This window comes from Carassius gibelio, chromosome B15 (assembly GCF_023724105.1).
Source record: "Carassius gibelio isolate Cgi1373 ecotype wild population from Czech Republic chromosome B15, carGib1.2-hapl.c, whole genome shotgun sequence".
Taxonomy (NCBI): domain Eukaryota; kingdom Metazoa; phylum Chordata; class Actinopteri; order Cypriniformes; family Cyprinidae; genus Carassius; species Carassius gibelio.
In genome coordinates, this window is record NC_068410.1 from 7003759 (window position 1) to 7022148 (window position 18390).

At 35.8% G+C, this 18390-nt stretch overlaps 2 protein-coding genes across 4 annotated transcripts in view; one reads left to right on the forward strand and one right to left on the reverse strand.

Annotated features, from left to right (window-relative positions):
* col4a4 (collagen, type IV, alpha 4) overlaps positions 1-10570 on the forward strand; it is a 53314-nt gene extending 42744 nt beyond the window's left edge. For both annotated transcript variants that reach the window (XM_052576303.1, XM_052576304.1), the window contains exons 31-48: positions 24-191; positions 784-927; positions 1051-1158; positions 1248-1429; positions 1603-1666; positions 2274-2348; positions 2466-2573; positions 2665-2772; positions 2863-2934; positions 3029-3157; positions 3582-3689; positions 3825-3980; positions 4088-4195; positions 4297-4434; positions 4762-4878; positions 5047-5226; positions 5975-6261; positions 7014-10570. In XM_052576303.1, coding sequence (XP_052432263.1) covers positions 24-191; positions 784-927; positions 1051-1158; positions 1248-1429; positions 1603-1666; positions 2274-2348; positions 2466-2573; positions 2665-2772; positions 2863-2934; positions 3029-3157; positions 3582-3689; positions 3825-3980; positions 4088-4195; positions 4297-4434; positions 4762-4878; positions 5047-5226; positions 5975-6261; positions 7014-7271 — 2510 coding nt within the window. In that variant the 3' untranslated portion in view covers positions 7272-10570. The remainder of the gene's footprint in view (positions 1-23; positions 192-783; positions 928-1050; positions 1159-1247; positions 1430-1602; positions 1667-2273; positions 2349-2465; positions 2574-2664; positions 2773-2862; positions 2935-3028; positions 3158-3581; positions 3690-3824; positions 3981-4087; positions 4196-4296; positions 4435-4761; positions 4879-5046; positions 5227-5974; positions 6262-7013) is intronic.
* Positions 10571-11309: 739 nt separating this feature from the next.
* On the reverse strand, positions 11310-16453 carry rhbdd1 (rhomboid domain containing 1). Of its 2 annotated transcripts, none has more exons than XM_052576306.1 (8): positions 16189-16453; positions 15399-15551; positions 14984-15263; positions 14403-14535; positions 14212-14300; positions 13643-13699; positions 13323-13448; positions 11310-11900 (listed from the first exon to the last, which is right to left on the reverse strand). In XM_052576306.1, the coding sequence occupies exons 1-8, from the start codon at positions 16189-16191 to the stop codon at positions 11800-11802; spliced, it is 942 nt and encodes a 313-aa protein (XP_052432266.1). In that variant the 5' UTR covers positions 16192-16453; the 3' UTR covers positions 11310-11799. The 2 variants fall into 2 exon arrangements, with proteins under 2 accessions (XP_052432266.1, XP_052432265.1); XM_052576305.1 differs by having other exon boundaries at positions 13266-13448; positions 16189-16430.
* Between the last annotated feature and the right edge of the window lie 1937 nt (positions 16454-18390).

Consider the following 18390-nt stretch of genomic DNA (forward strand, 5'->3'; position numbering starts at 1 on the left):
ATAATGTCATTTTTCTGTGTCAGGCTGCCCTGGTGAGAAAGGACCCCCTGGGGTGGTGGGATTTCAAGGCATTGGAGTCAAAGGAGAATGTGGCAAGCCTGGTATCCCAGGCTGTCAGGGACGCGCAGGCCTTCAGGGACCTTCAGGACTCAAAGGGGACAGTGGAAACCCTGGAGGCCCTGGAGCAAAGGGTAAAGAGTGTGACATGTGACATTTAAACAAATCACGAACTGTGGTCTGCAATATTTTGATTAACTAGTACATATTTTTACAGTTAGGATGGAACTTAACAGTGTATACACTACCATTTTGAAAGAAGTCTGTCATGCTCATTGCTCACTTTTATATAATACAAAATAGAGTAACACTGTAAAGAAAAAAAAACTTAATAATGTAATTTATTCCTGTAAAGCAATGTTAGATTTTTAGCAGCCATGACTACAGTCTTCAGTGCCACATGATCTTTCAGAAATCATTCTAATATACAGATTTTCAGGTCAAGAAATATTTTGTAGTATTATCAGTTGAAAAAGTTGAAAACTGTTGCTGAATATGGGGCTGGGAGAGGGGATTTGTAAAAAAAAAAAAAAAAAAATACATTAAATGCCATTATTATGGTGTTAATATTAATAGTTAAAAAAAAAGATTAGCTTCAACACTGGAATGTATTTTTTTTAAGTGTGTTATATCAAATTTCCATTTAAATATATGCTATATAGATATTTAGAGATTAATACAAAAAGGCTGTCAGATTCTCAGATGTCATGTGGTATTGCAACTCAGGTTTGCCTGGATTTCCTGGCCAAGATGGCTATCCTGGCAACAAAGGGAAGACCGGCCCTTTGGGGGCTCCTGGACCAAAAGGTTTTAGGGGTCTCAATGGATATCCAGGTTTCCCAGGGTTCAACGGAACCAAGGGCCAGAAAGGTACTTTAAAACACTATGATATACCATACTGTCATGATTTTTATTTTTTCGTCAGGTCTAATGTAATGATGGCAGCTAAATGTATCAAATACACGTTCTTACATGTTCCTTCATGTTTTACAGGATGCAGTGGGCCTCCAGGATCTCTGGGAGAGATGATTTCAGTGCCAGTGAAGGGCAAACTAGGGTCACCTGGACCTAATGGGGAGAGTGGGGTCATTGGAGAAAGGGGTAAATCTGTAACAAATACTCAAATCCTGGATTGGTTTTTAACCTTTAAAAAAAAAAAATTCACATCGCATGCTGTGATTTTCTTCCAGGTAATAAGGGTGAGCCAGGGCCGCCTGGACAACCAGGGTATCCCGGACGTAATGGACATTCAGGGTATGAGAGTGGCCAGCGTGGACCACCAGGCTTTCCGGGGTTGTCCGGCCAGCCTGGTGTCCAAGGGCAACGTGGGCCAAGGGGAATTGCAGGAGCTCCTGGGTATAATGGTGATCCGGTGAGTGGACGTTCTTGTTTGAATATGAATCTTATTTAATTCTTGACAAATTATTTAAATTGTGTTATTGGTTTGATTGTCCTGACAGATAGATATTTTACATAAACAGGACTAATGAAAAATGAACTGTGGCTATATGTAAATCATGGGCATTAATGCTTGTTTCTTTGTAGGGTGATCCTGGAATGACTGGTCTGGCAGGAACCCCTGGTTTCCCTGGGTTTGATGGTCCTAAAGGTAAAATGCATACTCAAACCAACATAACCCTTCAAAATTTTGGAATTAGTTAAGTTTTTTTTTTTATATTATTGTTTTTGAAAAAAAAAAATTTAAGCTCACCATGGCTGCATTTGTTTGATCAAAAATACAAGAAAAAAGATAATATTGTTAAATATTATATATACAAATATATTTTAATGTCATTTATTTATTTGATGGCAAAGCTGAATTTTCAGCATCATTACTCCAGTTTTTAGTGTCACATGATCCTTCAGAAATCAATCGAATATGCTCAGGAAACTTTTTTATTATTAATGTTGAAAAGAGTTCTGCTTTATTTTTTTGTGTAAACTGTGCAAAACTTCCAGGATTCTTTGATGAATAGAAAGTTTAATATAATCAAATTAATTTGAAATCTTAACTTACAAGCAATAAGTGGTACTTGTCACTTTTGATCAATTTGATGCATCCTTGTTAAATAAAAGTACCAGTTTCTTTAAAAAAACAAACAAAACAAAAAAAGTCATTCTGACTCCAAACCCTTGTAAGGTGTACGTGTACATATTCAACGACTACACAATCAAGTTATATTAATTTCAAAACCTTCTTGTTCTTTCTTGTATAGGTGACAAAGGTGAATCTATTTTTTGGCAAGGACCAGCAGGTGAGATAGGGCCATGTGGAGAAAGAGGAGTGTCAGGTAATGTTCACCCTACTGTCCTGTTTCGTTCTTGTACTGTAATATGTATTTCTATAGTACAGAAATGCATTGGAAAAAATGATAGAGCTGTAAAAACAATGTCATTCTCCCCAATAGCTCCCCCTGGTGAAAAAGGAGACTGGGGTGACCCTGGCCCACCCGGGCCTAGGGGAAACTGTGGTCCACCTGGACCACCTGGGAACAATGGCCTGGCTGGACGTCCAGGTAAAATAGACCAGGCTTTGAATTAGCAGATACACACATCTGTGAATGCACATCTTCTTAAATCCATATTAATGCGCCTTCTGCTATTCAGGAGTGGTTGGGCCCCCAGGTCCATGTGGAAGACATGGTCCAGAAGGTCCTCCGGGGCCTCCAGGTAAACTGGGCCCTAAAGGAAACCCAGGATCCACTGGCCTTGGAGGTTAGACTGCTTATGTTCTGTACAAACAAACTGCCACTCATTTTAAAACTAGGACAATGTTTTAAACTAATATTTGTTTTCCTCTTTCAGGACCTCCGGGGCCCCCAGGGCTCCATGGACTTGATGGCCTGAAGGGGGACAAGGGTGAAATGGGATATCGAGGTGGGATATCGGGGTTGTTTGTGCTGTCAGAAGTTTTGAAATTACCAGATGAAAAACATCCCTTTCGTTCCCTCTCTCTTTTGTTGTCCTTCAGGAGAGGATTTAAGTGGGTATAGGGGCAATATAGGACCATCTGGAGACAAGGGCACTCCAGGAGACCCAGGTTTACAAGGTCCATCACAAACAGGTGTCCGAGGTCCAAAAGGACAGTGTGGAAGCCAAGGTACATAACTCATAACTCATAACCTCTGATAGAGACAGTTTGTTTATAATTGTACAGGAGAATTCCCTTAAAGATTCATAAAAATGCAGTTCAAAAGTATGTTATTTTTTAAGAAGTTTCCTTTATTCAGCAAAGATGCATTAAATTGCTAAATGTCTAGCTATTTTCAAATAGTATAATAATATTAATGTTATTGCTGTATTTTAATCAAATAAATGTAGCCTTGTTAAACATAACATTCAAAAATGTGTTCCAACCAAAGGTTTTTTAATGCACTTTTGTTTATAGATTACTGTTGGCTAATTTCAATATTTTAACTAAGCAGAATTGATAAAAAAAAATATATCAGGCAGCATAATCACACTTTTCATGATCTACTTTAATCCACAATGTCATCGTTTTCTCTTTTTATATTTATATATAGGAGACCCTGGTCAAATGGGTCCTGTAGGCTTTCGTGGTGAAGAATGTAAGATTCCTAAACCTGGACCCAGTGGAGAACGGGGATACGCTGGGACAGATGGACCTCCAGGTGTGTGTGGTCATTTGGAAGCACTAATGATGCACACAAATAGAATGGATAGCACTGCTACAACTCAGGAAGACAAGCTGTAATGTTCATATGTAAGCTATGTGTCTATGCATTGAATTATGTATTATGTTCCAGGGCTCAAGGGAGAGACAGGAGAGGCAGGCAGTGTGTTCACAGTGTGTGGTGATTTTGGTGAACCAGGTTTTCCTGGTTCGCCAGGGTATAAAGGAGAAAAAGGAATCCATGGGCCCAGTGGCCTCCCAGGGTCTGACGGCCTAGAAGGTCCAAAAGGTAAAAGAAATAGCCTTCATTAAAAGATTAGCATATGAATCCAAAATATTTTGTGTCCACTTTACGTTCGCCATTTGTCAGTTTGTTTTATTATTATCTTTCCACAGGTGAAAGTGGACAAAGTGGACTTTTGGGCCTTCCGGGACCCTCTGGCCCCATAGGAGATTGTGGACCCCCTGGTCTTTGGGGCGCAAAAGGAGACAAAGGGGTCCCAGGTCATTAGAGGCTTCAGATCATCAAACTCACCGTCTTATCAATCAGTAAAGTTATGATTTATACCCTCACTTTCAATTTCTTTCTCCCTTTGTATTTGTAGGGCCAAAAGGAGAGCCTGGGGCTGTCAAACTTCCTTCTTCTCGTCCCCCTTCTCCTGGACCTAAGGGTGCTCTTGGTGCACCTGGCCCAGCTGGGGATGTTGGTGATCATGGACCTAATGGCTCTGGGGGTCTGAAAGGTACAAATCAGTTTAACAGCAGGTGTTTGCTTTTATAAGATCATGAAACATCTCCAATTCTTACCAGAGTTAACTAAATTCTAAATATTTTTTTGATCATAAAAATATATATATTAGATTAAAACCTTATATAAAATAGAAATATACTAAAAAACACTGTCAAAATGATGAACAAAGATTATTGAAGCACTTCTTATGAAAAAATATGATTTCATTCTTTCAACTTATGTTACTTGCTGGTTGTCAAAATCTTGAGGTGTGAACATGCAGAAGTGCAGATGAGGGTAAATGTTTGTGTTTGGAATGAACACTGCCTTTTTTGCTCAGGTATAAAGGGACAAAAAGGAGATATTGGATTCCCTGGACCTACTGGGACAGAAGGACCAGTTGGAGAACTTGGAAGCCCTGGAGTGTCTGGCGACAAAGGAGAAAGGGGCAGTCGGGGTATGTTTGTGTGTATCCTTAACAACTTGCAATATTTAACCAACTGAGCCTTTTGCTCCTGCCATCATTCATCCAGTACATTTGCATTCATTCATTTAGCTGATATTTCATCCAGAGTGACTCACATTAACCCAACCATTTGTCCATACATTTAATTTTCTTTCCCAGGATCCCCAGGGCCAGATGGTGATCAGGGTCCCCCTGGCACATCATCTGCCGGCTTTCTTTTGGTGAAGCACAGCCAGTCTGAGGAAGTGCCCACTTGTCCTGAGGGCTTAAGAGCGTTATGGAATGGCTACAGCCTGCTATATCTGGAGGGTCAAGAGAGAGCACACACACAAGACCTGGGTATGTTCAGACTCTAAAGTACTTAGGATTCTGTAAAATGCTGCTAACTTGGTTTTTGAACAGATTATATAACAACCATTTTAGTATCATTGAAATACTATAGTTTTTTTTAATCCTTTAAAAAATTTTTTTATTATTATTCTTTTTTTTTTTGGGGGGGGGGGGGGGGGGGTTAAAGTTTTAGTAATTTTGTTGTGTGTTTTTCTCTATTTAATTTACATTTTTGTATTTAAAATATTTTAATGTATTTTTATTATATTTTCTATTATATTTTATAATATATTTGTATTTATTTTATTATGTTTTTCAGTTTTAATTTTAGTGCATAGTTAAACTAAATGAAAATGTGAAATGATATTTTAGCAGCTAGCAGAAGTTTTAGATTTCATTTTATTTTTTAATTAATCTGTATTGTATTTTAGATAACAACCATGTTTTTGAGATACTATTATTTACTTATAATATTTTTAATTCATAAAAAAAAAATATTTTATATTGTAATTTTAATTGTATTTATTCTCTGTGTAGTTTTTATGAGTTTTATTAAGATGTCTATATAGTTTTTATTCATTGGTGTTTCTTTTAATTTTAATTCTACTTTTTCAAATAGCTGAAATTAAAATTATTTATATGTCTTTCAGTTAACGTTAAGGGTTTCAGTGGAAAGTTTTAGTTTTTTTTTTTTTAGTTTTAGTTAATTCTAATAACAGCGATAACAACATTTAAACTTATTTTTGTGTTTTCACAGGCCAGGCAGGTTCATGTCTGCGTATGTTCAGCACCATGCCATTCTCCTGCTGTAATATGAACAAGTGTGATTATGCCAGTCGCAATGACAAATCCTATTGGCTCTCTACAACTGCCTCAATTCCAATGAATTCCATTCTGAGGGGAATGGAAATTAAAGAACACATCAGCAGATGTGTGGTGTGTGAGGCGTCATCGCCAACCATTACATTACACAGTCAAAACGAAACTAAACCAATCTGTCCTTCTGATTGGAGCACACTATGGTCTGGATATTCATTCCTCATGGTAAGGGAAACCAAGTATGACTGTGTTCCAAGCCCTAGTAAGCTGCCTATAAGAATTGTTTTTGAGATGTTTTAGATTTAGATGTTTCCTACTGCAAAGGCCTTAAAGTACACATGAAATCAGAATTGACTATATATAAAATTTTCATTTATTATTTTATATATATTAAAAATGCCTGTATAGTTTTTATTAATTTATTTCAGTTTTTAAATTATTTCAGTGCATTGTTAAATTAAATAAAAAATGTGAAATGTTTATTTGGCTAGCTTTTAACCAGTGAAATCAACTAGTGGACATTTTATATTTAATTTAATTTTAGTTCATTTTTATTTTTAGTAATGAAATGGCTTTTTTGAGATAAATTGAGACTTTTTAAAAATATTTTGATATTAAATGTATTTCTCATTTGATTTCAAAATGTTGTACAAGAAATTAATACTTTAAAATACATTTAATTGATTCATAATTTTACATTTTACAGAAATGTAACTTCTAATGTTCTTTTGAACTTTTTAATCGAATGATAATCCTAAAGTCTGAATACTAAATTCAGCTTTGCATCACAGAAATAAATTATATAAATCTGTTAATATATTAAAATAGAAAACAGTTATTTAAAATTGTAAAAATATTTCACAATATTGCAGTTTTTACTGTATTATTGATCAAATAAATGCAGCCTTGGTGAGCGAAAGGGACTTCACTTTACATTTTGAACAAATCACATGATGCATCTTTATTTTTTGTTCCAGCATACAGGATCAGGGGACGAGGGAGGTGGACAGTCTCTGTCATCAACAGGAAGCTGTTTGTCGAACTTCCGCAGCCAGCCGTTCGTGGAGTGCCAAGGTTCGTATGGCACATGCCAGTATTCCCCCACCTTCTTCAGTTACTGGCTGACTAGAGAGAACATGCACCACAAGGTTCCCCAAGGTACTGTGATCAACGGACAGAACCAGCGCAACAGCATCAGCTCATGCAGCGTCTGCATGAAGACGACGCCGTTATAAAAAAAACACTGCACTGAGAATGCACACCAATAGGTCAACGCAATGGAAGTGATTGAGATGCTTTTGGTCACTTTTTTTGGAGAAGAGAAAAAGGACATAATTTGTGATTTATTTTTGTTGAACTACAGGCTGTGGTCTTTTTACTTCAGTGGATTCGTTCCCACATAGCTCAGTCTAACATGACTTTCTTCGTCTACTTGTTTGTATTACATTTTGGTGCTAGCAAAAAGACCATTTGCACAAATACCTATATACCAATGTTCCTTTTCTCCTTAGTATCAGCAAGCATTTCATTTGCGCACATCAAAATATTATGCAATATTGCATTGATATTACAATCATTAGTATTTAAGCAGAACGTATCATTAATACTGAACCTTGAGAACAAAACTCCCATGATCCAGTGAAATCAAATAGGAATGTCTGGTAGAGGCAGATAGCTAAATTGCTATTGCTGTGACCGGTAGGTATGGGTTTTTTTCTGTATAGAAATCAACAAATGACTGTTTTTCTTTCCAAAGTTTTCTATGCTTTGATTTTAAACCAAGCATTGTGCTGAATTAAGATCCAGTCACATTTGGAATTCAGTCCTTTCAATAGAAATCGATTTCACTTAAAGGTGAGATTTACAACGCAGATTTCACAACTGGTTCACTGCACTGTTAGCAATAGACTTTTTTTCCCCTGCCAAATATTACCGAGATTTTGCTAATGTGACAATATCTTTACTGTTTATTGCTCTTTAACTGAGTTCAAGAATCCAGTACATTATTTTATAGCTGTTGATTTGTAAAATGATTGGGAATATTTAGTCATTAGAGAGAGACAGCTTAAGCGGCATTCAACTCATGTTAGCAGTATGCCCCTTATGAAAATTAACTGTGGTTTAAATACAAATAATGATCTAAAAAAAGATGTTAGATCAGGTAGCTAACAACAAATTAAACGTGGTTATATAAATGGAAATAAATCTGGGGAAAAAAGTCACAGTTAATTTACTTAAGGGAAATATTAGCCTTGCTAATGCTATGCTCTGCTGGATGAACTACAACAACTAGGTCGATAGATGTTTTCAGTCAACAAGCTGAGGGAACTAAAAATTAATTTGTCTGCAGATTCTACAGCTTGAACCAACAAACATTTTAGTGTTGTCTTGGGTTATAGGATATGTATGTCCATGTGATAAAAGCATTATCATTATCATTAGCAGGTCAATATGGAGGAAAATGTAGGAGGATATAAGACTTCACTCAGTAGTTAGATGTTAAAACACCACCTTATTTCATTGTTTTCCAGTAGGGGTACAATCCACAACTGGCTGGCAGGAGCAAGTGGCTGGTGGCATCTGCCAGTCAGGTCACTGGCAGCTGCCAGTGGTAGGTCAACAACACTATTTTTTCAGAACCAATTCCAACTCCGTTTTTTTTTTTTTTTTTTTTTAAATCAATGTGAAATTTCTATTTCTGTTGTGTGTTCACCTGATCATCAGTTTTGTGTGTTAAACACAATCTACTAAATATAGACAACTTAATTTTAATGAAAAATAACAAATGAAAAGAATGAAAAGAAAAACCTTTTGGTGCTTTTGGCAGTGTGGGCAGGTGCCAAATCCTGCTGGAAAATGAAATCAGCATCTTCAAAAAGCTGGTCAGCAGAAAGAAGCATGAAGTACTCCAAATTTCTTGGTAAACTGGTGCAGTGACTTTGGTTTCCAAAAAACACAATGGACCAACACCAGCAGATGACATTGCACACCAAATCATCACAGACCGAGGAAACTTAACACTGGACTTAAAGCAACTTTGGCTATGAGCTTCTCCACCCTTCCTCCAGACTTTAGGACCTTGATTTGCAAATGAAATACAAAACTTGCTCTGAAAAGAGGACTTTGGACCACTGGGCAACAGTCCAGTTCTTCTTCTCCTTAGTCCAGGTAAGAAACCTCTGAGATTGTCTGTGATTCAGGAGTGGCTTAACAAGAGGAATACGACAACTGTAGCCAAATTACTTGACACGTCTGTATGCCTTGACCCCAGCCTCAGTCCATTCCTTGTGAAGTTCACTCAAATTCTTGAATCGATTTTGCTTGACAATCCTCATAAGCCTGCGGTTCTCTCAGTTGGTTGTGCATCTTTTTCTTCCAGACATTTTCCTTCCGCTCAACTTTTTGTTAACATGCTTGGATACAGCACTCTGTGAACAACAGCCAGCTTCTTTGGCAATGAATTTCTGTGGCTTACCCTCCTTGTGAAGGGTGTCAATGATTGTCTTCTGGACAATTGTCAGATCAGCAGTCTTCTCCATGATTGTGTAGCCTAGTGAACCAAACTGAGAGACCATTCTTAAGGCTCAGGAGACCTTTGCAGGTGTTTTGAGTTGATTAGCTGATTGGCATGTCACCATATTCTAATTTGTTGAGAGAGTGAATTTTTCTACAACATTCTAATTAATTGAGATGCACCTGAATATTCTCATGGATCTAGTCTTTTAAGTTGTCGACGTTTTATAGAGGCTTATTACAAATAAATTGTCCAAATGGCCGTGATCCCAACTGGCAGCTGATTGTCACTGCCAGCCAGCCACTGGCAGGTCACACTGTCAGCCAGTTGAAGATTGAATCCCTACTCCAGTTTTATATATATATATATATATATATATATATATATATATAAAATAGCCATTTCCATGTCTTCTGGTGTTTGTGAGAAGACTGTTCCCATTCAACTTCCCATTTATCATCATTGATCATATTTATCATTATTAAAAGACTTGAAAGTCTTTCCTGCTTAGTTTTTTTTAGATATATTTTCCCACTAACACAAGCCATTAAATGAAATGAACACCTTCAGTATTTTAGTCAACATAAGGGCTCCTACGCATTTTTGTTTTGAACATGATTTATTTTACATATGATTGCACTGTTGACAAAACAGCTTTGCTTTATATTTTTACTAAATGTCAAGAGTATTTATTTAGCTAGAGATATTTTGGTGCTATTTTGGATGGAAATTAAAAACTTAACAGTGAATGAAAAATGTTTTCCCTTTTAAAAGAGGTGACTATAGTCTTTTTGTCTGATTTTGTGGTTAGAATGCAATTCGCTGTTACTCTTTAGGGACGTTTTGATGTCTTGAGGACTGTACTGTTACAACTGAGCATGGACACACCTAAGGACAACACAAATTGTTAAAATGCTTTCCGAAGAAGTTTGATCTTATTCACATGCATTTTTACATTTAACAATCAGGTTTAACTCTCACAGTGTATTAAACGTCTAATAAATTGTGATATTTGTAAAACATGCAAAAAATACCTTGGTAAAAAGAATATGTAAACCTACTGAACCGAGACATCTAATGACGTTTCACATCACTACATTGTTTATACACTTCTTTTATACACTATTGTTGATTTTTAGGAGACACTCTGTACTAAGCACATTCACTATTGGTGCGTTCTTCCCATTAATAAAACCCACTGTATATTCTTTCTTTTATTTTTTTTTACGTAACTCCATATAATTAAAACTAACACCTTTTGACAAGAGCGCATCAGCATCCCGAAATATATATATACACAAAAACACATTTTTTGGACTTTATACAAAAAATATTATAAATACAGTACTGTTAAAAAGTTTGGTGTAAGATTTTTTTTGCAATACTTTTTCTCATTTTGTGGAACTGATCATTTTTTAGGATTCTTGGATGAATAAAAAGTTAAAAACACCAGAAAATTTGATAAAGAAATATTTTGTAGCATTGTAAGTATATGTGCTGTAAATTTGCTCAATTTAATGCATTCTTGCTAAATAAAAGTATTAATTTCTTCAAAAATTGTAAAGAAGTGTATTGTATATGTTATGCATCTAATTACAGGAAGTCTCTCTTACACTGTGTTTTGAATAATACATGTTTACTGATACATTTGTAATTATTAATCTTAATTAGTACAAATGTAACTTTTACTACATATTTTATAATTTACCAAATGAACAGAGCGAGTCCTGGAACCAATGTAAAACCAGCTACAACAGACCAGAATAAGAATGATTTATTGTTCATTTACAAAAATATACTTTATTAAGAAACAAAGTACAAGTTACTTAGGAAGAAATGTTGGAAAAAACCAGTTGCTGTAAGGTTGAGAGATTTCACATACATTTAGTAAGACTTTATGGCAAACACTGACAAAATCAAATTACTGTACATTCAACATATTGCAAAAGGCACTCTCATCCACAACCATGTCATGAATGTTCACATCATTAATGTTCAACTTTTAACGTTCATATAAAGAGATCAGCATTTAAAGCCAAAACAAATGTGCATACAAACTTTTTGCTATAAAAAATACAGGGAACGGCCTTTGAAACCTCCCCCTGATGACATCATAAAAGCTATTCAATGACGCACCCAGTCAGCAGTGGAGGAATCTTCTCCGCTAGCTCTGAGCGGTTGTTAGTATTGTCTTTTAAATGTAAAGAAAAATCTGTTCGTATTATCATTACGTCACGTTCTCCAATTGTTCATCTGTTAAACCTCTGAAGCCGTCGCAGGCGGATCTCTTCAAGAGTTGGGTTTGAGTGGACATAAGTGCCATGTGATGAACTAGCCTGCGTAAAACCACCTACAAATCAAATAACAAATGTTACAAATTGTACCTTCTAGTATTTTAAAGAATTAAAGGATAGTTCACCTAAGATTTACCCAACCTCAGGCCAGCCAAGATGTAGATCAGTTTCTTTCTTTATCGGAACAGATTTGGAGAAATTTAGCATTACATCACTTGCTCACAAGGGGATTTTATTTAGTGAATGGGTGCCGTCAGAATGAATCCAAATGGCTAATAAAAACATCACAATAATCCACACGACTCCAGTTCATCAATTAACATCTTGTGAAGTGAAAAGCTGTGTGTTTATATGAAAATCGTGTGGATTACTTGTGAATTATCATGATGTTTTATCAGCTGTTTGAACTCTCATTCTGACGGCACCTGTACATTCAAACTGTAGGTGATGTAATGCTAATATGATAATGCTTTCTCCAAATCTGTTCCCATGAAGAAACAAACTCATCTACATCTTTGATAGCCTGAGGATGAATACAGTTTTGGGTGAAGTATTCCTTTAATCAGTCTGCTTCTGCAGCTTTAGTGTTAGCAAAAACACATGGGAATAAATTAGTTGTGTTGTGATTATTTCCAATAATCTCTGTCTCACGAGATGATTTTGTTGCCGCATCTCAGCAATCGTGAAAAAGTTCCCTTTTCCTGTTAATTTATTTATATATATTTTTTTTTTTTTACTGATTTTAGGAAATATTCTAATATTTTGAGATACTGGATTTTTGACTCTAATCATTAAAATGTGATTTAAAAAAAAAAGTTTTACTTTACATGTAATGAATCTAGAATTATGAAAGTCTCACTTTTTTAAATAAACTTTTTCACAATATAATTTTTTTTTGAGATGTAACAAAATAAATAAAAAAATATGAAGTGAAGTGACAGTGAAGTGAAGTGAAGTGACATTCAGCCAAGTATGGTGACCCATACTCAGAATTTGTGCTCTGCATTTAACCCATCCGAAATGCACACACACAGAGCAGTGAACACACACACACTGTGAGCACACATCTGGGGCAGTGGGCAGCCATTTATGCTGCGGCGCCCGGGGAGCAGTTGGGGGTTCGATGCTTTGCTCAAGGGCACCTAAGTCGTGGTATTGAAGGTGGAGAGAGAGCTGTTCATGCACTACCCCCACCCACAATTCCGTCCGGCCCGAGACTAGAACTCACAACCCTTCGATTGGGAGTCCGACGCTCTAACCATTAGGCCACGACTTCCCAGCATCTATCTATCTATCTATCTATCTATCTATCTATCTATCTATCTATCTATATATATATATATATATTATACTTTTCTTTACATAATTGCTTATGACAAAGCATTTTTAAAAGTATCAACTGGTCATTTTGACCACCTGACCTCGGTCATACAGGCTGGCCGTGACAGCTGCCTCGTACTGCTCATCTTCTGACAGACCTGCTGTATATGGATGCTGGGGCGGTGCAGAGGGCTGACTGTAGGGGGCACCATAGTGCCCGGGATTAAACGACTGCTGTCCATACTGGGAGTTTGGTGGATACCCCCTTCCATATCCACTGTATCCTGTACAGACACAGACATACAAATAAAGGATCCCGAGGACGTCAACAAAGCATTGCTACAAATGTCTACTTAATCAATCCCTAAATCATTTCATCTTTATTGGTTCTAAATATCGGAGCCATTTCAAGGATGGAAGTGATTCAAAACAGATTGCAGTCTTTATAACTAAATGAATATTTTGCTAGAGCTTTTACCTGATGAATTGTAGTATGTTCGTGGCCATCCATATTGCCCATTAGATGACACAAAACCTGAAATGACACAGTCATGGCTGTTAATCTGGCTGGATGCATTAATTGTTGAATTAAAAGTTGGTGTTTGGTAAAAATGTTAATGTTTTTGAAAATTTCTTATGCTCCTATTTTAATTTTAAAAAGGAATTTATTCCTGTGATGCAAAGCTGAAAAGCTGAATTTTCAGCATAATTACTCATCTTCAGTATCACATGAACCTTGAGAAATTATTTTAATATGTCGATTTACTGCTTAAGAAACATTTCTTATTACTATCAATGTTGAAAGCAGTTAATGTTTTTGTGGAAACTGTGACTCTGAAAGTTCTAAAGAACATTTATTAATATTCTGTAACATAAAATATGCTTACTGTTGCTTTTGATCAATTGAATGCATCCATGCTGAATGAAATCATTAATTTCCTTAAGAAAATATGCAGAACTGAAACTATTGAATGGTAGCGTATAAACATATTAACAGAGAAAATGTCAAACACACTTTAAAAAAAAAAACACTGAAAATGTTGATACCTGCACAGGTTTTCATGAGGCTCTTTAGTGGTCCAGTTGTGTAGAGCAGACCGACCAGGATCCCAGCCAGGTGTCCGACAAATGACGTCCTGCAAAGACATGTATGTGAATGTGTGCTAATACAAGCTGTGACTAATCAAAATGTTTATTAAAAAAAAAAAAAACTTTAGTTTAGCATCTTTAATGCCTACCCAGGGTTCATGATATGGATGAGGACCAACTCTACCCAGCAGGCGTAGCGACTGGCAACAGGCAGCCCCATGATGTATGTGGTCCCTCCTGGATGATAATGATTATTCACCACCTTCAGCCCAAACAGAACACCTGAAACCAATCACAAACACATTATTTCTTAGTAGAAAAATATAACAATAACATATACGAATCAATTGATTTCTCTTGCCTACTCCTTTTTATTCTTTCCACCAACTACATTTACTGTACAGTAATAATGTTTTCGTAAAAGCTACATGTACATTACCATCTAAAAGTAAGTTTTAAAAAATAATAATAATTGGGGAAGGATATATTAAATGGTCAAAAGTGGCAGTAAAAACATTTATAATGTTACAAAAATCTCTATTTCAAATAAATGCTGTTCTTTAATCAAATAATCGACATTTTTATAATGTCAAAGTAATCATGTGACACTGAAAACTGGAGTAATGGCTCGTGAAAATTCAGCTTTGCATCGCAGGAAAACATGACATTCTATAAACGTTATAAAATACAAAATAATTAATTCAAAGCATGTGCAATCCATCCAACACACCTGAGAAGCCCACTGCACACTGCAAACTATATGATGAGTCTTCTGTCATGTGTGTCAGACCCATCTCCAGGAGCAGGTAGACCAATCCGGTGAGCGCAGAGAAGACCGAGAGCAGGTACGCAAACCAGGGGCCTCCCAGTTTCCTTTCCAGTTTGATGCCCTTCCAAAGGAGTGAGGCCATGTTGAAGTACAAGTGCATGTCATCCGCATGATGAAACGGCGACAGCAGCAGACGACTCCAGTCTCTGTGCCAGTACGCCTCTCGAACACTCAAACACGTCTGCGATACCAAAAAACATTAAGTACTGTCTACAACTTCCCTTAATTCTAATTTAAAGGCTGGCAAATTTTCTTCACTGACCCACTACTGGCCGATGTGACCCATTTTTAGTGTTTGGGTCATAATATCATGTACCTGTAGGAGGGGTTTGAAAGGAAACAGAAACAAATAGACGTTCAGGCCCAAAGTTGCAAGAGTGACAGGTGGGATGTTGTCGATTCCCAGCTGGAAAACCTGAGAGGCCAGCAGGAGCAGGCCGAGATTGGATCCCCTATGTCTGTTACGCATCTGAAACACATATAGCGGATTATTAGCAACTAAAATACACAACCACATCCTTAAACAAAGAGAACCAGTATTTTATCCGTATAAAAATGGTTTATATTTCTTGACACACTGCTGCTTAAACTGACAAACCAATTGCAGGTAGTACAGAAGAGGGGCATTTCCATTCTTGAGAGCATCCGATTGGACTAATTTTTCGTATACTTCCAACTGAATTGTAAAAGTCTAGGCTGTAGTGTATTTACAATCTGTAGACAAATACTGTGGAATACCGTTAGCATAAAGCTAACGCACAAAGACTAAACCTCTCGTTCTTATTTCATACGATTACGTTAATTAAATGTAACGTTAGTTGCGTATTTTATGTAAATTCATAAATCAGGCATAATATCATAACAAGAATTGTTTTGTTTAATTTGGTAATAAAACTAGTAACGTTATCATGCATGGATGGTGGTAACGTTACACACACAAAAACCTTCTAGAATCTATCGCTTTCTATAAATAACTAATCTATTATCCCTACTAAACTGTCATGAATGCACTATATATGCCATAAAAGCTATATTATGACTTTGAAATGTAAACGTAAAGTTACTAGACTGCATAAACAATAACTCTGTAGGATCAAATCGCTTACCATGATATCTGGATGACAGCTCCAGTTTGGAGGCGTAAGGTTCCTTCGCTTGGTTTGGATGCTGTGTTGTGAGTAAAAGAAGCGATCTCGAGTCCTAATATTAGCTATCAACAGTAGGACACGTCAGATTTTACTTTCATTTCACCATGTTTCGTCAGTCAGGTGGTAAAAACGGATGTGATGCAACTGTGGCTTCTGGTCGCGTGACCTCATCGCTCCTGACGTTTGTAGTTTTTTCTAGATGTGAACTGTTTGAACTTTGCAGAAGGTTTACTGCTTCATTCCACGAAAACGATAAACGTTCGCGAACTTTGACTAATGCATAAGAGACCAATCAAATCCTATGTTTTGTTGTTAAACCTATTAGATTTGTTTGATAAACTATGATTTAGCTTAAAATTAACCTGGAATGTTGCGTACAGATGTTTTAACACATCAACAGCTAATTCCAAAGCTATGTTTGGCAAGGAAAATTATCAAGATAATGTTTTCTCTATATATATATATATATATAAACCAATAAACACTATTTTGTGCTGTATTCACAGAAATGGACTGTTACGTTTATTACAACTGTAATAATTTATTACAACTGCACTCGAGCAGGAAGCTAATTAATACAGCAATTTATATAAGAAAGTAAATTACAAATAAATAAATAAATAAATATATATATATATATATATATATATATATATATATATATATATATATATATATATATATACACACATATATATACATATATATATACACATATATACATACATATATATATATATATATATATATATATATATATATATACATATATGTGTGTGTGTGTGTGTGTGTGGGCATGTTTTTGTCACATATCAGGACACAACTCTGTATAATGACATGGGTATGACACAGGTATTACAAGGAGAGGGTGACTTATGAGGACATAACCCACGTCCCCATTTTTCAAATCGCTTATAAATCATACAGAATGAGTTTTTTTGAGAAAGTAAAAATGCACAAAGTTTCCTGTGAGGGTTAGGTTTAGGGGTAGGGTTAGTGAATGGCGATAGAATATACAGTTTCTACAGTATAAAAACCATTATGCCTATGGGATGTCCCCACTTTTCACAAAAACAAACATGAGTGTGTGTGTGTGTGTGTGTGTGTTTACATGTGATGAAACGTATTTTGCCTGCAGATGGCAGTATTGTCCAAGTCCTATAAATTGTCTCTGGAATTGCTTAAGAGAATACTTTCAGATAGATATGAAAATGTCTTTAGAGTGCAAATAATGTGATTTTATGGTTTATTAATAAAAGTGACTGCGCTTCAATTCAATTACTTTGTAAGAAAACATTTGGCTATATTCTGTTCAGTATGAACTGAATTACAAATCCTCACTGCAATTTTTCTTTAACCCATGCTCATTTTACAAAATAAATTTTCAAATCAAGATTTTGTAATGTTATTTTAGGAGACATAGGGAATAAAACATAAGGAGTGTGTACAGTACTATTATTGGATTTTGGATTCTACTAAAGTTGGAAAAATTTGTGAAGGTCCTTAATAGGATCATTGAAGAATCATGCTATGTAGGAAATGCCTGTGCAGTTACCCTATATATGAATTTCCTATGTACATTTATTTATTCATTCATTCATTTGAAATTCATTTTATTAATTAGATTCTTCTTTTTAATTATTCAAAGTAGAAATAAATATCTAATGTAACAATTGCAAGTTACCACATTTTGCAGTGTAGAATTCATTCCAAACGATTATTGATGTTTATGAGTTCCAGTTCCATTTTTCATGGTGGACAATTCTGTGATTCGTTCTTTTCATTACACTGCATGTTACACCCATTATGTAACTATAATTAATCCCCATAGTAATAATAACAATAATAATGTGTACTTCAAAGCACCTCCGCAATGCAATTACACCTGCAGTACATATTGTCCACTAGTCGCTATATTTTTCAATGTAAATAGTCAGTAACATGAACACTGCAAAGTATGACCAACTTTATATTTTACAATTGTGTGTTTATAAATAACTGCAGCGCATAGTTACATCGTGTCTTTTCATCACCGCATCTAAATTAAACTTTAGAGTGGTGTAGCTCGTGGACGAATCATTTGTATGAATCTTTTAAATAAACGAATCACTCTGGCTTCACGACGCATCCTGCAGAAAAGTTCGCTGAAACAGTCAGTGA